This window comes from Dromaius novaehollandiae, chromosome 2 (assembly GCF_036370855.1).
Source record: "Dromaius novaehollandiae isolate bDroNov1 chromosome 2, bDroNov1.hap1, whole genome shotgun sequence".
Classification (NCBI taxonomy): Eukaryota; Metazoa; Chordata; class Aves; order Casuariiformes; family Dromaiidae; genus Dromaius; species Dromaius novaehollandiae.
Window position 1 is genome coordinate 79403757 of NC_088099.1, and position 21772 is coordinate 79425528.

Consider the following 21772-nt stretch of genomic DNA (forward strand, 5'->3'; position numbering starts at 1 on the left):
CCGGCAAAGCAGGCCGAACAGCTCCGGGGCTTGAGGAGCGGCCCGCCCCTGGGCCTGTCCCCTGGCGCTGATTGGGCCGCCACCGCGCTGGGCGTGGCGGCGGCGCGGGATGAATGAAGGCGCCGGCGGGGGGGGGGGATGCGGTGCGGTTATGGGTGCGGGGACAGTAGCCGTGTGTGGCGCGGACGGGTTCTTGCAGCGCCTGTCGGGCCCGGCGGAGCAGCGGCTGCTGGAGCTGCTCTCCTACGGGCTGGTGGTCCTCGGCGCCGCCTCGGCGCTGCTGCTCTGCTTCATCCCCATGCCCTACGGCCGCTACTCCTCGCGGCGCTTTGGCTGTCTGCTGCCGGCGCGGCCGGCCTGGCTGCTGCAGGAGCTGCCGGCGCTGCTCATCCCGCTGGGCCTCGCCGCCTGCAGCGGCGCTGCGCGCGTCGCCGAGCGGCCCAACGGCGTCCTGCTGGGGCTCTTCGTGGTGCACTACGCGCACAGGTGCGGCGCGCGGCCTCCAGTCGCCGCGGCGCCGGGCGGGGGGCGCGAGGCGTCGCCGTCCGCGGAGCCCGCCGCGGCGGCCCTGCGGCCCCGGGTCGGGGAGCCGGGAGGAGGAGCGCGGCGGGGGCGCAGGTGGTGCCGGCGAGCGCTGGCGGAGCCCTTGCGCTGGGCAGTCCCCTGGCTGCTAGCTCGTGGTCTCGCTCGGGAAACTGGAGGTGGCTCGCCGCGGGGAGAAGCGGCTGCCGGCCGCGGTGTGGGCGCGGGCAGCTCGGCCGGCACTCTGAGGGGCCTGTGAGCGGGGAGAAGGGGGTCTTTGTGCTGCTTCACGGCCACTTCCTGACACGGATACCTGACTGCTTTCCTGAGCTTTCTGAGTGCGGGCGTTAGCATTCAGCCGGTAACTAACTTAAATTGCTTGCTATGGTTACAGCTGAAGTATTTTCTGTTTCTTTATATTAAGATGTTTAATGCCTTGATGTGAGCTGAGCAAAAAATCATAGTGCTGCAAGCAGCTTTGTTTTGCTGCTGTTGTTGGGTGTGCAATGAAGTGCTAGGGCACTCTCAAGAAATGGAGTACAGATGAAGCGTTAGGTGTTCTTTATCTAGTGTGCTGTATCGACATGCTGCAGTCACAGCTGTTGTGATGGTGCACCTTTATGCTATTGCTTCACAAGATAATATTAAGGATAAATGTTTCCACAAGGTGTGTTCAGATTAGTACTAAATATGTAATTTTAATATGACACAGGAGCTATTCTGCAATTCTGCATTTCAAAATAGTGTTTATTAAAATACTGGCAAAGCCAGGTCTTACTGGCCCATGTTGCTATGTGTTAATGGCATTCTGGTACTTCCTAGAACTACTTGGATGAGCTGGAGCTCAGATAATATTATTCTGTTCACTTTGAGCTATTGACAGTAGTTACTGGTGGTAATAAGCAGATAATGTTGCCACCATACGAATCCAGCAGAGATTTAGTAGTGTAAAGTTGAGCGGCTGTTACGAGTTGTCTGCTAGTAGTTATTCTGAGAGGCTATTTCTTTTGACTGAAGGAAGTAATCCGGGTGCCTGTGGTCAAGAGGGAGGTCACGTATGGTTAGCCTGGTGACTGCCTGATTTGGCCAACCCAAGACTGCATTGTTATGGCTTTGCTTCTTCCTCTGAAAAGGCTGCTTTGAAAGCCCTGGGGTAGTTGGCAAATGCTTGCAGAGTGTTCAGACTTCAATCCCAGTGCTCTACCATCGTGGAGTCTAACCAAGTCAATGCGTGATCTGGACTTGGTTAGTTATATGGGGCAGAGCACAAGCCTCGCTTAACTTTTTTTGTTTGGAGCCTGTTTGTTTACTCGTGTAATTCTCCACGTAAGCAATCAGGATTCTGTTCCCAAGTAGAATGGCAACTGTGAATTCATCATGTTTCTGACAGGTTTTGTGGAGTAGGCAAAGGTTTCAAGACCCACTGATTAATGTTTTTAAATCACTTTTCATGGCAGGAAGGAAACTCAGATCAGTTAGATTCTGTTCAAGGGGACTGTTTTCCCCTCTTCCCTGCCAAGAGCATAGGTATTTCAGATTTTTCATTGGTCACATGGACTATGTAGATATTGAAGATATCTAAATATCTAGTAGATCTGCAAATTTTGCAACTTGAATGAATTGCACAAGCTATGATGTGTGACAGATAATTCACAAATCATGTCACTTACTGCAATCTCCAGCAAAAATGCCCACAATATGCAAAAGATCACAAGTATGTCCCTATGTTAGGTGTATCTTGTTGGTCTGTTGTCTGGTCTAGCCATAATTTTTCTTTTTATTTGTTCTAGTGTTCCAGCTCAGCTGTGGAGATAGGCTTATCTCTCTCTCTCTCTCTCTCTCTCTCTCTTTCTGTATATATATATATATGTACATACAAAATATATATAGCTGTATGTTTTCATAGTGGCTCACCTTATTATAGTGTTTCACATTCTGTACAGCTAAAGATTACTTGGGATGATGACAAAATTGTTGCAAGGTGTCTCTGTTGGATTGAAGGCTTATAACCCACTGCAGTGTTTTTCAGGTTCACTCCCCCCCCGCACGCACACACACTTGGAAGTCTTGGTGGATTTTGTGTAGAGATTATGAGACTGCATTCACTTCAGAATACTTGATTGTACCATTTAGGATTTTGTAACAAATGAGAAAATGTTGCACTTAACATCAGTTTTCTTTATTACTGTGCTCAAAGTAATTGCCTTAGATAAAAAGTTCAAAATTTCTCTCAAAAGGGGAGGGAGAGGACTGATCTTGTAACTTCCATTAGGCAGCAAGATAAATCTTTAGGTGTTAAAGCATAATTATCCTTCTGAACTGGGATCAAAGACTCTAATGAGAATTTGGAAAGCAGGATATGGAATATGGATTGCAGGTTCAGATACCAAAATATCTCTTCTACTTGTTAATGTAATTTTTCTTTCCCTGTTTGTTATAGGGCACTTGTATTTCCCCTTCTGATTCGGGAAGGAAAGCCAACACCACTTTTCACTTTTGTACTAGCACTTCTGTTCTGTGTTTACAATGGATACTTGCAAGGACGAAGCTTAAGCAACTATGCAAAATACCCTTCAACCTGGTTAAAAGAGCCTTTTTTCATTGCAGGTAAGTTGAAACATGCCCTGAGAACATCAGTTGTAGAAGATTTGCTTCTTATGTCTACTTATTATATTTTGATATCTTCAATCATATTTTATAATTATTTTTATTAGTTATTCAGTATTCTAAATAACTTTGTCTTGCTTGCTGTAACATAGGTGTACAATAAAAAGCTAAAATAATTCCAGCTTTGAATTGAGACTTACTGTTCTGGCTTTGATATTAGATGAGCTTATTCCCATGTTTATTCTGTAAAACCACAACTGGCATGAAAAAGGTGAATAAGGGTCATGTACTCATTCAGTATAAGGGTCAGGGCCTTAAATGAAACTAGCAGCAGACAGCTTTAGAACAAACAAACAAAAGAGGTTTTCTATGTAATATGAAGATTAAACTGAAATTCTTTGTTTCATGATGTCATAGACATTAAAAGTTTGTATGGTTTCAGACTGAACTGAACAAATTAATGGAATAAAAATCTACTAAGGGCAGCTGCTAACTACTGTTATATCATTTCTAGTCCTAAAAGTCCTTGTCATTAGGCTATTTGCTTTCACAAACCAAAGAATCTTGTCATAGGATCAGGCTTTGTCAAAGAAAAAATTACCTCACGTGGGAGGAGGGGCCAATCATTCAGTCCTACCAGGAACTGCGATTACATTATACCTGATGTCACCCATATAATTAAAAGACTGGAAAATATAGCAAAAAAATGTTGATTTTGTTCTGTATTCTTTCTTAAACATCTTCTCTTGCTTGTGGCTACCAAAAATCAAATATGGTTTTTCAATGAAGTCTTTACTGAAGGCTCTCACAGCTGAAGATAAACCAGAATATTTCAGCTTTGCAGTCAAAGACAGAATATTAGGCTGTGTCAATCACTGATCTGACCCAATACAGGTTTTTGTTATTCTGGAGCCAGAGCAAATTAGTGTTTCTCACAGATTTCTCAGGCAGAGAAGTCTTTACCTTTATTACAGTCTTCTTGCAGATCAGAACAGAGGACTATTATGCTAAATGCTGTATGAAGAATGTACGCTTGAAGAGATTTGAAGCTAAATAGATTCTCTTGCACAGATTAGGAGGAGATACTGTTTATTCTCTAAAAATGGAAAAATTGAAATCATTCCCTTGTGCCTTAGTGGGAGCTGGACACTTGGATATACTTGAAATTCTCTTGATGCTTGACTGTATCTTTGAAATTCTTGTCTCCTTAAACCTGGTTCCAATGGACCTGATCAAAATTGTACAAAGAATCTGTTGTAACAGAATATTAAATTTAGGCTTCTGGTGTCCTAATTTTGTGCCTAATCAAAAGGTTATCTCAATACAGTGCTGTAAACTGAGTCAAGAAGCATAAATCAGTTCCCCCTAATTGAAAGACTTTAAGGTAATAAAAGTCTTGTTGAGTGGTTTTGGTTTGGAGTTTCTTTGAATGCTCTATTTCAAGAATATTTAGGTATAGCAGTTTGCAGCTCTGAAAATTTAAGTGTATGTGTGGGGCAAATAATACCAGTTAGGAAGATTATATTAATATATATTTCCTGCACTACTCAGCATAAGGCAGATGTCTCTGTGGCTACAAGGCTACAATGTTTTAAAAAGTTATTACAATAGATGCTATGTGTATCAGAAATGTTCAGCTTCTCAATTGTTAGGATAATGTTACTCACTTGCTTTTTTAATGAGACTATTATTGCAATAAATATTTGGAAAAAAAATTGGTAGGACTCTTAAACAGTCAAGCCTAATGATTCTTTTTCTATTCTTTCCAACTTTTTCTTTTCAATGCAGATCAATATAACTTGATTTTTTTTTTTCTTTTTTAGCCATAATAGTGGATATTTATAATTACTACTTTGTGTTCATCCCAGCTAGGTACCTCCATACATCCAACTCCAAACACCTGCAGTTAGTGCCTGTAGTCACTCAGATGCAGAATGGCTCTGTTGTACACAGGATACACCTTGAACAACTGGGTTACCATGCTTTAAATTTTCAAAAACATCTGGCAATGCATTATGCCTCTGGAAAAAATGACAAAACTGAGCAGAAGATTAGGGGGAAAAAACAATAGCAAGAACACTCATTTGCCAAGGAATGTTATGAAATTATTGCTGCAGTCTATAAGAAGTTACGTGAGGAACAGAAATGGGTCTGAAAGCAGCAGACAAACAAGGTTCAGTAGCTGGAAGTTGAAGTGAACTAAATGTGTGATGAAAATAAAGATTTGGAGGAGCAAGGCTGATTAATTACCAGGGTGGAGGGTTTTGAAGAACTGTGTTCTCCCTCTGTGGATCCTTAATATACAGGCTGAATGTCTGTTTTCAGATGTTTAGGAGTTAACTCTGGGAAAGCAGTAGCTTGAGTCTACACTAGCAATAGATTTGGAGCAGCAATATGATTTTAATGTGGTTCCCTCATGGTCTCCATGTACTATGTGTCAATTTAATTCAGAGAGCAGTGAACCAGACTCTTTGATGGAAACTTTAAAATCTGCTTCAAATGCAATACAGCAATTGATAAGATAAAATCATTACATTCCAAACCAATGTGAGAACACTACCATCACAGTCTTCCAGTATGTATCTTACACACATGTGCCACTAAAAAGCTTATGAACTCATCAAGAGCACCCATGGTACCATGAAATGGTTAGTGCTATATACAGGGCCAAATGCCATCTGCACCTGCCTGTATAACTATCTGCTGCTAGTTATTCCCTGTCAGCCTTGTGTTCTTCCCCAGTTCATCCACGCTTCTAGTTAGGAACTCCTTCCTTTCTCTGCATGATTTAACTTCATTGATCCCTTTGCAGTATGCCTTTGTCTTTTCTCACTTTTTTTTTTTTTTAAATACCTGTTCAACCACTAATTTTGATGGCTAACCCTCCATGGTCTCAAAAGAATTCTGTCATCACAGTAGCTCTGCCAAGCAGAGCAGCATCTGTAAGTCAGTAGGTGTTGGGCAACAGAACATTGTCTTCAAGTTTGTTGCACAAGGCTGGACAAACCAATATGCATTCCACCTTCAGTCTGTCACCAGAATAGGCATGATTAATGACTGCATGGGCAAAGTCTTTACCTGGATATTTTCTAATGACTGGAGAATATGGGATATTTAATTTCCATCATAGTATCTGACATCTGGGTGCTACAGATGATCCCTTCTTAGAAAGCATACTGATGAAGGAAAAAAGCCTCTTGAATTTAATAGTCTAGTGAGCTCATCTATATTGTGTGATTCAACCTGTGGATCAGAGACTCTACTAGAGCACACTATGGCTTCCTTCCTGTCTACATATCCAGACTTGCCTTAGGTGGAAGCCAAGTCATGCAGACCATAGTGCATACCCGACTCTTGACTTTGTAGAGTGCAGACTCATTATTCAGCCATAATGAGGATCTGAGAATAAGGATAGGCAAGTACAATGACCCTGAAGTACAGATGCAGAGAATATGATTATTCAGCACTGTGGGAAAAAAGTGGTCTTCAAACAAAAGAGGTATGCTGTGGAAAAAGCCTATGTCAATGTGCTCGTTGCTTATGAAGAAAGACTTGACTGTTTCTTTTTGAGGTGCAGTAGTTTTCACTTAGGAGGGTGCTTATTACTTAACTAATTTTAATTCTAGAGTAATTAGGCACTCTTAAAGCAAGCTCCAGTCTTGTTGCGTTATCTGACATCTTCTTAGTAGTTCATATCGTGTTTTGCAAACTTCAGATTTTAAACTTTATACCTTCCAGGTATATGATAAATACAGAAAACACAGATAACATTTTCCAAAGCATTTCGAACTAATGATAAATTAAATCTAATTTCCTCTTTTAAGAAAATTATTCTTCTTCTTAGATATGATACTAACTTTCAGTATAGATTTTTTTATCATGCTTATACTAACTTAAGTAATTTAGTAGAAATATTGTTACATTTAAGTGTAATTTGTGTGCTTGTTAATAGAGTAATTCAAATAGACTTCCTTTGAAATTACTGTATGGATAGAGGAAATACTCACTTCTCATTTAGTTGCATGAATAGCATTCCTAAAATTTTTCAAGATACTGCTCAGTTTTTCTTCTCTAGCAATTAGCAAATTGATACGGTCATCAGTGTTAAGAGAAGCAAACAATTTGCATATTGAAGCACAATTCAGTGCTGAATTCAAAATACAAATTTACTTTTAAGCATTAGGCTTTTTACTTCATTTTTGAGTATATGAAAAATACATAGCTTTAGAATGATATTTTACATCTGAAAATATCAGGCTTTTCCAGCCTTTCAGCAGTAGTTCTTCAAAAAGTAACTGTCTAAATAGACCTTCTGTCTACACGTAGTAAGCTGCATTCTATTTCTCATGTGGAAGGAGTAATTTCTGACTACTTTTAGCTGGCTGAATCTGTTTTCAGAAAGAGGTAGGCTATGCTCTTCCCATGTGCATCAGGGAGGTCATTCATATCTGTCCAGGTATAATGATGGTAAGGCAGCAACCAAAAACAAAACAAAAACTTACCTAGTTTTAAAGAAGTAGATAGTGCTAGAACAACTCAGAAGTCATAAAATACAGGTCTTCCCCAGCCTGAATTGAGCAGATCTGTGGTTAGAGGACACCAAGACAGATGTGAAAACTGAATGATGAGTTAGGACTTTCCAGGTACCTGACTGATTAAATAAAATTGACCATGAGCAAAAATAGGTACATCTGCTTCTCTGCTGTATAATACATTTTATATGAATAATGACATAAGAGGAACACCATCTTATGTTGAGTTTGTGATGCAAAAGTTACTGTCTGCAGAGGACCAGAGATCATTGCAAGGACTTTGATTCTCAATATTAAGTAAATTAGATAAAACTATTCTTGAGCAGAATGGCCATTGGTTGTTAATACCTAAGACAGACCTTTAAAATAGTGTTTTAACTTCTACTTAATATTATTTCAGTGGTGATATAATCAGATAAGTTAATCAAAGAACAGTGCAGTATAAACATCACAGAATGGTTGAGGCTGGAAGGGACCTCCGGAGATCATCTAGTCCAACCCTCCCTGAGCAAGCAGGGTCACCTAGAGCACGTTACCCAGGATTGTGTCTAGACAGCTTTTGAATATCTCCAAGGGTTGGAGAGTCCACAGCCTCTCTGGGCAACCTGTTCCAGTGCTCAGTCACCCTCACAGTAGAGAAGTTTTACCCTATGTTCAGGCAGAACTTCCTGTGTTCCAATTTGTGTCTGTTGCCTCTCGTCCTGTCACTGGGCACCACTGAGAAGGGTCTAGCCCCATCCTTTTTACATCTTCCCTTCAGATAGTTATACACATTGATAAGATCTCCCCTCAGTCGTCTTTTTGCTAGGATGAACAGTCCCAAAATGAATACATGAATGACTACATGAATTAATAAATGAATAAATACAAAGTGTGCAGCAAGTAGGGTTTGTTTTTTTCTTGTGTGTGTGTATTGTTTGTTTGTTTTGTTTTTTTGAAGATGAAAGTGTGGCCAGCAAATCAGACAGAGCTTGAGGGTCTGGTTCCAGAAGAAGTAAGCTTGCTGTGGCTTTCAGTACTGGGTATTCAATCAACACTTCAGGGTCAAAAACTACAGGGTTTTTCTGTATTTTTTAAGTGTTTCTTTGTTGATACCAGTAGAAAACCCTGGTATCACTGCCTGATATTTCAAATCAGAGGGACCAGTGGCATGAATGTGCCCATAAGTAGCACCAGGTGATAACAGGAGGAGTGGTTCCAAGTTTGCAGTCAATTCATACAAGGTGACTGGTGCCTATCTACAGCTAAGACTGGAGAAGAAGCATCTCTACATCTTTCCCTTTGATATTTGACACAAGGTCCATGATGCGTAGAAGTCGCTAAAATGGTGAGAATACAGTTTTTCCAGCACTTTGTTCCAGTAAAGTGTGGAAAGATCGCATAGGATCTTATCTCTTTTGTAGCTCAGGATAGCATTTTGACTATTTCCTTTTCCCCTCAAAGCAGCATGCAGCCAAGGTGTAAATACATAGCTAGTCAGAATGATTTCTAACTAGTTTGCATAGGCCTATTAAGCTAGAATTACTTAATATGATATATATGCCTTAATATCATACATCTCATTTACAAATATCTCAAACAATCAAAGTTTACTCTTATTAAAGGCTTTTCTGAACTAGGCTGCAAAGCTGCAGCTTAGTTTATGCTTGCAAATGAAATCTGTTAGCAGTGGCATGTTCTTGAGGGAGAAAGTAGTTTCCACTACTGCAGCTTCTGTCACCCAATCATTCCAGTAATTTTACGGTCTTTTTCCAATTGTTATTAAATTAAAATTTTAGGATGGATCTCAGGATTTAGGAGTAGCATATGCAGAAAACAAGAAAGCAAGCAAAAACAATGGCCTCTGATCTTGCACTGTGGATTCCAGCAACTCTGTTGTGGAATCTGTCCACAACAGAGTTGTGGAGTGTCTGAAATCAAGTGTTTGGCCCATTTGGAGGTCTTTGAGGATTGTGGGGATTAATTCATTAGACCAGCTGTTTTGATAGGACCCACAACTAAGTGACTTAGAACAGAAAAATAGTGTTTTCAGTTTCTGTAATGAAAGGCCTCGGCTAGTATAGGATGTTGTTGTAGCTGGGGTTTTCTTAAAAGTAAATGGTAAGCTGAAGAAAACCCCACAGGCTGCCTGTGAGAACACTCATCACTTTTTCCAGTTCTCACTTTCATTGTTCTACTTCATGTTTTTCTGGGTGATAGTGGTGGTGGTTATAAGACTTCATGAGAGCCTACTCATGCATCAGTCTTCACAATTAGGTTGTATACAGGTGGTTCAATTCTCATGTTTAAGATAACCTTGTAACCAAGGTAATATAATACCATTTACTGTGTACCTCCAACTTCTCCCTGTTGCTAATGTCACCAAACACATATTCAAAGGAAGTCAAAGATGAGCATAAACTATCTTCATACTCTTCAAAAGAATGTCAACCTAAACATACATTTTCTTGGTTGAGTATTTTACTTCTACCCAGCAGAAGTGGGATCACAGCTGAGAAGCGACAAGTGACTGAATATTTATCTTTGTTCTGTGGATCACATAATATGAACAGTATTCACACTGATCTACTATTTGCAAGGTTGACAGATCTGTGAATTTGAAACTCTGTACAGACTTGGTAATCCTTTTGTTTACCTCAGAAGCCTAAAACTCTTAGCATTCAGTCTCTGTCGCAGATTTCTTAAACTACATTTCAGGTTTAGGTCACAGAAAAAGGAATAATACTTAGTTGAAGTTGAGACAGTAAGACAGAAACTTTTCCGTGGTCTTGGAAAAGTACAACCTTTTTCTCTCTCTTTGTAGAACATTATTAAAGGAATGTGATACAAGCTCAGTAGCCACAGTGCTCAGCAAGACTAGGTTTAGACTAAGCCTAACTTCTGGAAGCACATGCTTAAACTGTCTTTGCTAGTCCTGCATCTGGATCCACTGTATCTTATTATTCCTTTTATTGTACAGAAGTTGTCTGCTGTGAAAACTCTAGCTACTGTCAGTGGAAAATAAGAAATTAAAATATGTTCTTTTGGTAGGAATCAGAATGGCTGATTCTTTCAGTGTTGTTTAAAATGTTTGTGTATTTGATTTTCTGTACAGAAGGTGGGAGAATATACACACCTTTATATAAGTCTAGCAACATAAGAATAAAACTTTATACTCACAGTACTGTTCCTATCAAGAGACCTATTAATTGCTGTGAGCTCTACTGACAGAAGAGCTCAGTGTGGGATTGTGATTGTGCATAATGTCACTGGAATTGCTTATAGTGCTTGCATTAATACTGCTTTGAGATAATATGTTGCCTAATATGTAGTATAAAATATATGACTGTAGGTTGTTTTCTGATCAAGCACTTTAACTCAGCATATTAAAGTTACTATTTTAAATATTTCTTTTCAGGTTTTCTAGGGTGGTTGATTGGCATGGCAATCAATATTCATTCTGATCATATTCTCAGAAATCTGAGAAAACCAGGGGAAACTGGTTATGCGATACCAAGAGGTAAGTAAAAAATATTACAGAAACTTACATAACAAAAGAAGACCTTCTAAAGCTTCATGTAGTTTAGGGGAGATATGATAGGATAGGATTAGAAGCAGGAGTTTGTTATCTACATTAAGAACTAATTTCACAGTTTGGGAAACATTTTTCTCTTAAGCCAAGTATTGTAAGGAGTAAGTTACATGATACCATGTGGTTTGCAAAAACCTTTGAATTTCTTGGCCAATTTTGATTCTGTTTTAAAAAGTGGTACAAATCTAACACAGCATTCCACAACTTTTAGGAGACTCAGCAGGTGGGTAGAGAAAAAAAAGACATAAATTATAATCCCACTGCCAGGGAAAGGCAGAAGGTACTCAGATGCTTAAGCAATTGTGTCCACCATGGCTGTTGTCCCATATCTGAAGAGGGATGGATCTCAAGGAATCAGAAGAAGCAAGGATTACTGTTGTGAGGAAAATACAAGGGAGAGAGGACAGAAATCCAAAGGAAGTTAGACTGTGTTAGTTTTGTCCTTCAAGGGACAATACAGAATATGGAAGGACTTTTTATGAAGCTTAATGAATGGGTAAGGCTTACTGACAGTCTTGGAAGCATTAGAGTATTCTAGGCATTTTATGCTCTATGAGAGTAGGAAATAATAGCTCTGAATTATGCAGTTTCTCCAAGGTTGGTTTGTATCTTTAATAGATGTAAATATAGTTTATGCATAATTGGCTGTACAACGTGTCTAATACAGACTGCAATTCACTTTTATTTCACTGAACGGCAAGACTGAAGTAGTTAAAGTAAGCTTTCTTTAGACCTAGGTGGAGATAGGAACAAAAGAGCAACACATCTTTAACCAAAGAATAAGTTTGCCTGAGTAAAAGGTATAGCAACTTTAATTCATAATAATAATATTGTGTTTATCCTTAACTTAGTTTCTAAAGTACTTCAATAGAATAAAGAAATTAAACACTATATCCTAACTAATGCCAGGTGTATTTTACATTTTTAAAAGGCTGAGTTCATGATCAAAGAGTCAGTTTGGTATTGTTGTAAAGTAATTATCTATAGAGGCATAAAATGGCTTCTGATACTAGTAAATATGCTTTTCTCTTTCATGATTTAAAGGGAAAAATTGGAGCTCGAGAAGATCTGTATTCTAGAATGAGGTCAGAAATGATCTTTCATAGTACAACTTGAACTGAAAAATATTGCTTCCTCTGCCATTAAAAATTATGTTAACTAAAAAATGGATGACATAGCTCCTATTACACTTCCAGTAAGAGAGCTTTGAAGCTCTCCTTGACTAAGGTGCTATTAGAATAAATCTGTCCTGCTTTTCAGGAGGAATGTTTGAATATGTCAGTGGAGCCAACTTTTTTGGAGAGATCTTGGAATGGTTTGGGTTTGCCATTGCCTGCTGCACCATTCAAAGCCTTGCATTTGCATTGTGCACACTTTTCATCTTGGGTTCACGGGCAAAACAACACCACCAGTAAGTATTTGTGTCTTAAAATTTTTGTTGTCTCTATGCCACACTTCATTTCCATTTTATAAATCATGCCTTATCCTGTAGGGATGTTACAGAACAAGTCTTGTGAAAGACTTGGCTACTGCAGTGTTGAATAATAAAGACTACTCTCTGCGTAGTACTAAATTCTGCAAGATTTCAACACAGTAGTAGTAAGGATAAGGAGAATGAACACACAGTGTACAGTGAGGTCAAAACAATGACTTTTCATTAAATGAACACAGTCCATGCTGGACCTGAAAAGAGTATAGACTCATTTAGGAAAATTGTCTTTACTTGATCATGTACTATAGTCCTCTTTCCCTTGCAGCTCTAACTTCTTTCTTAAAAAAAAAAAAAAATCGAAAATCATTCTGTAGGCTTCCATTATGGTCATGGTTTATAATCTATCAAGTGTATAGAAAAAACTGTGGCAACAATTATGCTGCCGAATAAATAATATTTAATAAAGTCTCCATTCTGTAAATAATCTATCAAACTGATAATGTACTGTAATCACATGCTGACCTTTCCTCTGTTAACAGAAGAATCAAGTTTGAGGGAAAATTTGTTTCTTGGAGTTATTCTCTTTAAGGAATAGCACATTTAAGATAATTTGAATACCTTAATCTTATAATTTAAGTGTTAAACATTTTGGTTATTTTCAGCTTCCTGATTTGATTCCTACTATGAAACTCAATTGCATAAGAAATAAACCTCAATTTAAGGAGGAAATCAACTGAAAATAGCCATTGCCAACAGTGTATCAGGTCAGCCATGGCTTTGTCTAGCAGAGTCTTGAAAAAACTCCAGAGATGGAGATTTTCCTTCACCTTGTTTCTGAGGTGTTCCAGTTCTCCATTACTTTCTCCATGAACGAGTTTTCCCTAATACCCAACCTGAACCTTCCAAGTTGTCACCTGTGACCATTTCCCCTTGTTTTATTATCTACTACTAATGAGCTGAGTCATAGAACAGTCTGCTTTGGAAGAGACATCTGAAGGTCATCCAATCCAGTTATCAGCCAGGGCTAACTTCAAGGCTAGATCAGCTTGCTCATGGCTCATCCAGTTGAGTTTTGAACGTCTCCCAGGATGGAGATCTTGACAACTCTCTGAGCAGCCTCATCCAGTGCTTTCCCATTCTCGAGAGGAAGAATTTTTTCCTTATGTCCTGCTGGAATTTTCCTTGATGCAGCTTATACCCCCTGCCACTTGTGGAGGCACATATTTGCTGTGTGCCTCCAAGAAGAGTCTGGCTCTGTCTTCTCTCTAATTTCCTTGTAGGTAGTAGAAGACTCTAATAAGTTTCCACCTTAAGCTTCTCTTCTCCAAGCTGAACAAACCCGTTTCGCTCAGCCTTTCTTCATGTATCATACGTTCTAGCTACCTAATCACCTTAGTGACTGTCTGCTGGATTCTGCTCTAGTTTGTGGATGTTTCTGTTGGCCTAGGAGCCCTAAACTGGACATGGTATTCTAGATGCAGCCTCTCAACTGCGGAATAGTGGAGAATAAGTGCTTTCCTTGACGTGGTGGCTCCATACTTGTTAAAGTAGCCTGGTATGTAGTTCGCCTTCATAACTGCAGGGATCTATTACTGACTCATGTTCAACTTGTTCGCCGGGATGTCCATGTTCTTTTTTGCAGAGTTGCTACTTAGCCAGTCAGTCCCCAGCCTGCACCATTGCATAGAACTATTGCATCTCAACTGTAGGAGTTTGCTTTTTTTTTTTTTTGTAGTTTTGCTCCATTGTCTTAAGTAACTCCCCTTCCAGGAACTGTAGGCAGCGATTACAGGCCCCTTAGGCTCCTTATCACCAGACTAAGTAATCCCAGTCCTGAACTTCTCCTTATATGTTGTGTTCTTCAGGCTCACATTCTGTGGTTTGTTTCCTTCCATCTTAAGTCTTGATGGAACTCTTTCAGAGTTCTTTACTTACAGAAAATTATAGAAAGATAAAGGTTGTTAAAGGAAATAATTTGTATTAAAGGAGAAATCCATAAATATGAAAAAGGGGTGCAAAAACCCCCAGAACTAAAGATTATCAAATCCACGTAAGTGAAGTATTTTGGTTTTGGCTGTTCAGTTTGAAAAACTTGGAATAAATGATTGAAGTAGCTAACTAATGTAATGCTGGTATGCCACAGCTGCGGGTCAATTCAATGCATGTCTCCTATAGAAGGATCCACAGGGCTTCCCCTGCGTGTATTACCATTCAGATAGGGCACAAGCGCTTATTCTAGATTGAAAGCGAAAATCTGCAGAACACTCAAAGCAGCACTTTTGAAACTGTGGATTTGAGAATAGTGAAGGTCTTTGGGGGGAATTAACAGTAGGGCTAGTCTGATGTTTGACTGAATTATCCATGTCCTGACTGGAACTGGAGATATTTCAATCCAAAACAGGAGTGTTGTTCCAGTATGTAAAGTATCTCTTGCTCCCACATGTAGTTATAAAATTCAATGCATGTTATCCCCTTGGCTATTATGTTTTTCCTCTGCTTCTACAGTATTATATATTTTACAACAGCAGGCCATTCCTTCCCTGCCTGCTCTCACAACATCCATTATTTTATATTTTATATTAAATTTAGATAATATTTAATTTTATATTTATATTATTATGATTTCCCATTGCTGGCAGCAGTAGTTTTGTTTTGTTGTAGCTGGAGATTAGATTTCATTAGGATGAGTGTGATACTCTACCCAGAGTAGGTGCTAGAGACCTTTTTTTGGTTTAGAGCCAAAGAAATACAGCAAATAATTTGAAAGCATTGTACAGTTACTTACTTTAATTTCCTTGACAGCATTTTGAAAATGCAATACTAACCAGATTTCTCTTTGTTTTTCAGATGGTACCTTGAGAAATTTGAAGACTACCCGAAGTCAAGAAAAATTTTGATTCCATTTGTGTATTGAGCTGTGCTTGAAATACGATCTTGTTCTGGTGGTAATGGTGTTTTTGAAATGTCTGCTTTCTAGAACAGCTAACACTTTACAAGCATTAGCCAGCTAATATTCTCCAATTGTCAGTGTGACAAAGCCTTTGCATCAGTGCTACTATTATTACTGCTTTTCCTCTTAAAAAAAAAAAACAAAAAAAGAAAACCCCAAATCTCTTGGACACAGTGATAGGAAGGGAAATGCTTTTCTAGCTCTGGAGCACCATCATAAATACATTAGCTAGTGTATCTGAATTCACATCGTGGAAAGTACCATACTGTATAGGAATTCTGTTGCTTCCTTTTCTGCCCATACAGTCTTCTGTTATTTTCATCTGATCTAGCCACATTGTTCTGAGGATTGTGCCATGAACCCAGTCACCATTATTTTACAATTTGGACAGTGTTTTGTGTGTTGTTTTGCGTGCATACACAAATGAAGTTGATTTGTTTTGCTTTCCTTATCCCTCTTCCCCTCCCCCATACTTATGGGAGAATCTAATGCAGGGAAGGACATTAGATGAATATAATTGCTCTTAGGTGATAGACTACTTGTTATTCCTCCTCTTTGCACTCTTACACAGACATGGACACTGTATAGGTTATAATTAATGCCATTTATAGAGACAGCCTTAGAGGTATCTTTCCCAAATAACAGATTAAGGTTTAATCATCTATTTTTCAAATTTGATAACTATTTCAAATAAGATTCAAAATGTGCTTTCTCACCCAACAGTTTGGGAGGACATTCCTTATTTGAGATGCTTAGGCCAGTTTAGCACTGTTAACAATTCTGTGTAACATTTTCTAACTTTATGCAAAATCTTAAGATTTTTATAGAACACTTACTGTGCTGCTTTAAAAAAAATCCAGTCTCTTCGTTCTGTTGATAATGATCTAGGTGGTTTTATATTCCAAAAACCTGCAATCTTTTAGTATTTGTTTCTTGCTTTATTAGTGACAATTCTCACACCCCCAGTCTTTTATTTGAGAGATCCCAGAGGGGTTTCAAAAACATGATAGTAGCCCAAGTATATTGACTTTTGAGTTTTGGACACGTGTGTGTCATTTGTATGTTTGTGATGTTAAAAAAATCTTTACAATTTCTAAAGAATCTGAAGAATTCTGCAAGAAACTTAAAAAATGCTGCTAATGTACTTTGGAAATCTATAGGAATCAAGCTTTTGCTGAGTGTTTTCTGGTGTTTACATGGTGTATGTTGGACTGTGTTCTTCAAAGCAAACTGCTAATATAAATTTGCCAGATGTTGACTTTTCCAGTATGGTATTGGATTAAGCTTTGTCCAAAGCTCAAAGTTCTGCCTCTGATATTGATTTACACTGATGTAATAGTCGAAGTAACGTATCCAAGGGAAGAATTGGTACCTTTAATGTTTTAGATATTAGTTAAAAAAAAAAATGTAGTGCATTCAGGAACTGGGCTCTGAAGGAATTCACTACCCAAGTTTCTACTTAATTATTTCTTCTTCCTCTCCCTCCTGCCATATTTATACAGTATTTACTGCACTGAAATCCTGGCTATTATTAAGGATTTATTCAGTGATACTAAAAAAAAAAGTGCAGTAAAAATTCATTATCATTATTTATTTACTATCATTATTTACAGAAGCGGTCAAAGGGAGAAATGGAGAGACACTGCCAGTCATGCAGGGATGATAACTTATCCTACTGGTGAGTCATCAGACTGCCAGGCACTCTTCATGCTGAAGTTCTTGCTGATCTTTAGTTGGGGATGACAGACTGTGCTCTCAGCCAACATTCAAGAAGTGCAGCTTAGGGAGAATCTAGGAATACCCATTCCTTTGAAGCAGGCATCAGTTGGTGCATTACTTGATTATCAACTTGTTTAATCTTTTCAGACTGTTGTGTTTACAAATTTCCTTAGTGTTTTACAGGAAGTTTGAGGCTTCCTCTGTTTTTATCATGACACCATGATTTGACATTTGATCCTAGCTGTTTTGGTGAAATCTCAGTGATCAAGTTCCTTGGGGAAGGGATGGTGAGGAGGACGATCTGTCCATCGGTAATAAAATGGAGCTCACAGATAATAAAGTTTATTAGGATTACTTAAAGAATGTTTTGAAGAGAATTTTAGAAACCTGGTCTTGCATATCCAGGTATTTCTAAGCCTCATCACATTATTGTGGTGATTTTTAAATTTTGGTATCTAAAACAGCTAGGTATCAAAATCTATATTAGAGGAACAAAATACATATTACAGGATTCAAAGAGCGATTTCAATACCTAATTTAGGTGTTTACATAGTTTATTTTAATTAATAAGCACATTTTATCTTTAATATATATCTTTGGGGATACTTGTTAAAACAAGCACTAAAGGGACAAGCAACCAGTAAAAAAGATCTGGTTACTACAACTTATTCTCTAATGCCCATGTTAATTATTTTTGTTCTGTTGTGCAGTCTTTTATGAAAAGGCAAAGATTCTTTTAGTAGTAAACAATTGAGAGAAACTGTTTAGTATTCAGTTCCTGAATTAAGGAAAGACTTCCAGGTCCACAGACGGCAGTGCTTTGGTAAAATTATCAAATGCAAATGCCTAATCCGACTGCTGCTTCCTACCAAAAAAAAAAAAAAAAAGGCATACCTGAGAGTGAGACGGTGATTTGTTTAATGCCCTTTTGAGTACGTATAGGAGTTGCAACGAGTATGGTACTGGAACAGTGCGTAGTCAGAATACTACCCCTAACTGCTATTACTACTCTCTTACTGAATCTTCTTGATAGTAATGGATTTTACTTCTTGGTATGAATGAATAAAAGAGGAAAAGATATTATACATGCATATATATGTATACCACAACAACAACATACAACAATTTGTATTTGTTTTTTTTGCAACATAAATTGTGCACAATTTCTATAGGCAATATGTACTAGGAGTCAAAAATGTGTATGTAAACACATTTTCAGCTTTTATTGTGATAAACACCTGTATATAATCTTTCATGTTTAGTAATGTTAAAAATACCTTACCACCATAACTTCATCCAATATGAAGTAAAGTTGAAATCCTTGAGAATAAAAATGCTCTCATTTTTCCCATTATTATTATATGATACATATTTTGAACCAGATATATGCAATTATGTGCATGGTTATAGGAGGGGAATTTTGTAAAAAGAAAAATATATATATTTCTATAATCTATGATCATATGGTCTAAGATATGATCTTCTGATCTATGATCACAGTAATTATGCTGACTTGTTTTTATCTCAGAATGATATATTTCCTTCAATTCCTAAATTCAAGGGATGCATAGCTACCTTCATTCAGTTGATATCAAAGTTTACAGAAAATGTGTACTGATACCTCAATTTTGCTCTTGTTCTATGCTGCTAAATATTTATCTTAAGTAAAAGGTTAGCTGGTTTTGTCTGTGTAATGTTAACTTCAGATTTATGTACAGCAGGATGGAGTATGTGTAATACTCTGAGAGCTTATCAATGTTCTTTCTCTTTTACTTGTTACAGACAAGGAAAAGCTAAGTTGTATGGGATGTGAATGTCAGTGAATTTAGAAATTCTGGTTAATTGGGATTATTTAAAAATAGCAGAAGAAAATTTTGTTTGGTTTTAGTGATTCTGTATTCTCATTATATTATGCTGCTGAAAGCTTCCATAGGTAAAACACAGAATTTACTTGGACAGTTCATCCTTGCATTTAAAGACTAAACTATACTGGTGAAGAGTATATAATTAACTTGGTCAAATCCTATATATATTTTTGAACAGTATCCCATTTATTTGTCATACTTTACTAGTCCCCCCATGGGGTTTTGACAGAATTTATCTGTTAGAAAACATCTGATATTGCAAAATTCTTTCACTTAAATACACATAGTATGAAAATGAACTTTGTATGCTGCCCTTTCCAGAAGAAGAAAATATGTATGCTTTCTCATGAGTAGTAAGTAATAGCTGTAGCTATTTAAGGAAAGACACCTCTTTTCAGAGCATCTATATCTTTGCCAAAGTTTTCCTACTAAAAAAGATGTTTTGTGGTGTGCACTGCTTGAATACTTGTTTTTTTTTTCTGTTAGTAATCATATATAACTATAACTTGTGAAGGTTGGCCAAGGCTTTTGTACCAGTATTTCCAGTATCCTAAATGAGGTCTTGAGAATTCTAGTAGCTAGGTTATATTAGAATACCCAGAGGCATATAGGAACTTGATTAGATGTATTTATAAAGGTTATTAAATGGCATAAGATAAATTTAGTTTGTCTAATGATACATTCTTAATTACACAGAAATACATACTCTGCACTTGCCTGTAGATTAAAAAATAACAGAAGCAAGGTGGGGAGGAATACTATTTTGGATTCCCTTTTGCTGCTAGTTCAGGTGAACTTTCCATTTGAAGCAACTATAGAACCTGGCATTTCAACTATTTTAATTGTATTTCAGCAGCATATCATTTTGAGGAATGAAGAAAATATTCAAATGACTTGTCATATAAAGCTACAGTCTTTCAGCAGGCAAGAAATCCTGACTACCTACTGGAAGCACTTTATAGCCTGTTTTGGTAAAAAACACCCCTGAAAAATTTGATTATTGTAGTATGAAAATGTATCAGTCTGTTCTATACTACTAAGTTTCATCAGTAATGGTTTCTCTTGGCAGGACTGTCTTTCTCACATACATCAGTCAGTTTTGTCAGGAAAACAAACCTTCTCTGCATAAAACTGCACCAATTTTTGCAGTGATGCAAAGTATCTGTCAGCAAGTATGTTCACACATGCACACACAAAACACATGGAAGCAAGCAATTGTGGAAGCTGTTATTGGAAGACAATTGAAAAGATGAGCCTAACACAAAGTTTTACATTCTGTTGTAATAGTTTAATTACCTCTAAGGGTTCCCTAAAAATTGTTCCTGTGACATCCTAGACCTGGACATGATGTTTAGATCCATGGCTTAGAATGGTAAGAAGGAGGGTGTTGTGAACCGTACAGCAGCAGCCCTTCTTATGCAAAGCATTCTTCCTGATCTGAACACAGGTTTGTCATTGCCTTCTAGCATATGCTACCAAGAAGATACACTTAAATCTTTTTGAGCTATTTCTATGAAGAGATATCATTTGATCTGCTGAGTTGGAAGACTTAATGCTGTTGTACAGAGGTCCATTTGTACTGTTGAAGTGATCAGCATGGAAGCATGTGGGACACAGTCCCCTAAAATCTCATCAGACAAAAATAATAATGTGCTTTTCAAATAAAAGTCTCTCTCTAACTAAGCGATCATACTGAGATAGGCTTGTATGTGCATTATCTTGTTATTAATTCACTCATTTTATAAGTTCACTTTCTTGTATTTTTTTTATGATCAGTTCACTTTCTGGATTTAAAAAGTAGATTAAAACAAAAGGTAAGATTTCATTCAAAATGGCCCTATCCATGATATGTTGTTCCCACAGTTCTCTACTTGTTACTCCCTTTGCTCACTGAGGCCTGGACTTTTCATTAGATACCATGTGGCTTTTGCTGGTGGAAGACGTTTTTCCCTCTGATTTCTCTTCTCTTTGTAAGTTAGTCCCTGCAGCTCTCTACTTTGTTGATTTATTGTTACCTTTAAATTCTTATTTAGAAGTGTCTATTTTTCCCTTACCCTGTTCAGTCTCTTTGCTGTTATGCTGCAACTTACTCATGTATGTTTTTATGAAACACTCCATTGCTATTGCTATCTCTTTTTCTCCTAAATGGTTATTTGCTCCTGATTAGGCAAAGGTTTATGCAAGTTTTATTTTATAAAATTACAGAATAAAACAACTGCATTGTGTCTCTGGGCAAAAGTGTTCTCTCAATTTAAACAGGTTTTCTTAAACTGAAACTGTTATGCAATGTTATTGGAAGATAGATGTTCTAAACGTCAACTGATAATATGCTGTAATAACCACCTTTAAAAGGTTTGCTAGCAAAAGGCAGTAAAAGTGAAGTAGTAATGCTTTGTTTCCTAATTATTCATACTAGGTGAATTACCATGACAACAGCTTTTAATTTCAGTTGACAGCAGACGAAACAGGTAACTCCTTTGCAAATGTAATCTAGTCTGCTACTGTGGCTAAAATCTCAGAGATCAGCAAGCATACACAGTTCCTTTTTTATATTTCTGAAAGCTGGAAATATTT

General features: G+C 37.8%; 1 protein-coding gene across 1 annotated transcript; it reads left to right on the forward strand.

Moving 5' to 3' along the window:
• The first annotated feature begins 75 nt into the window (after nucleotides 1-75).
• Nucleotides 76-20881, forward strand: SRD5A1 (steroid 5 alpha-reductase 1). The gene is made up of 5 exons (XM_026107109.2): nucleotides 76-486; nucleotides 2963-3129; nucleotides 11059-11160; nucleotides 12493-12643; nucleotides 15512-20881. The coding sequence occupies exons 1-5, from the start codon at nucleotides 110-112 to the stop codon at nucleotides 15576-15578; spliced, it is 864 nt and encodes a 287-aa protein (XP_025962894.2). The 5' UTR covers nucleotides 76-109; the 3' UTR covers nucleotides 15579-20881.
• The last annotated feature ends 891 nt before the right edge of the window (nucleotides 20882-21772 follow it).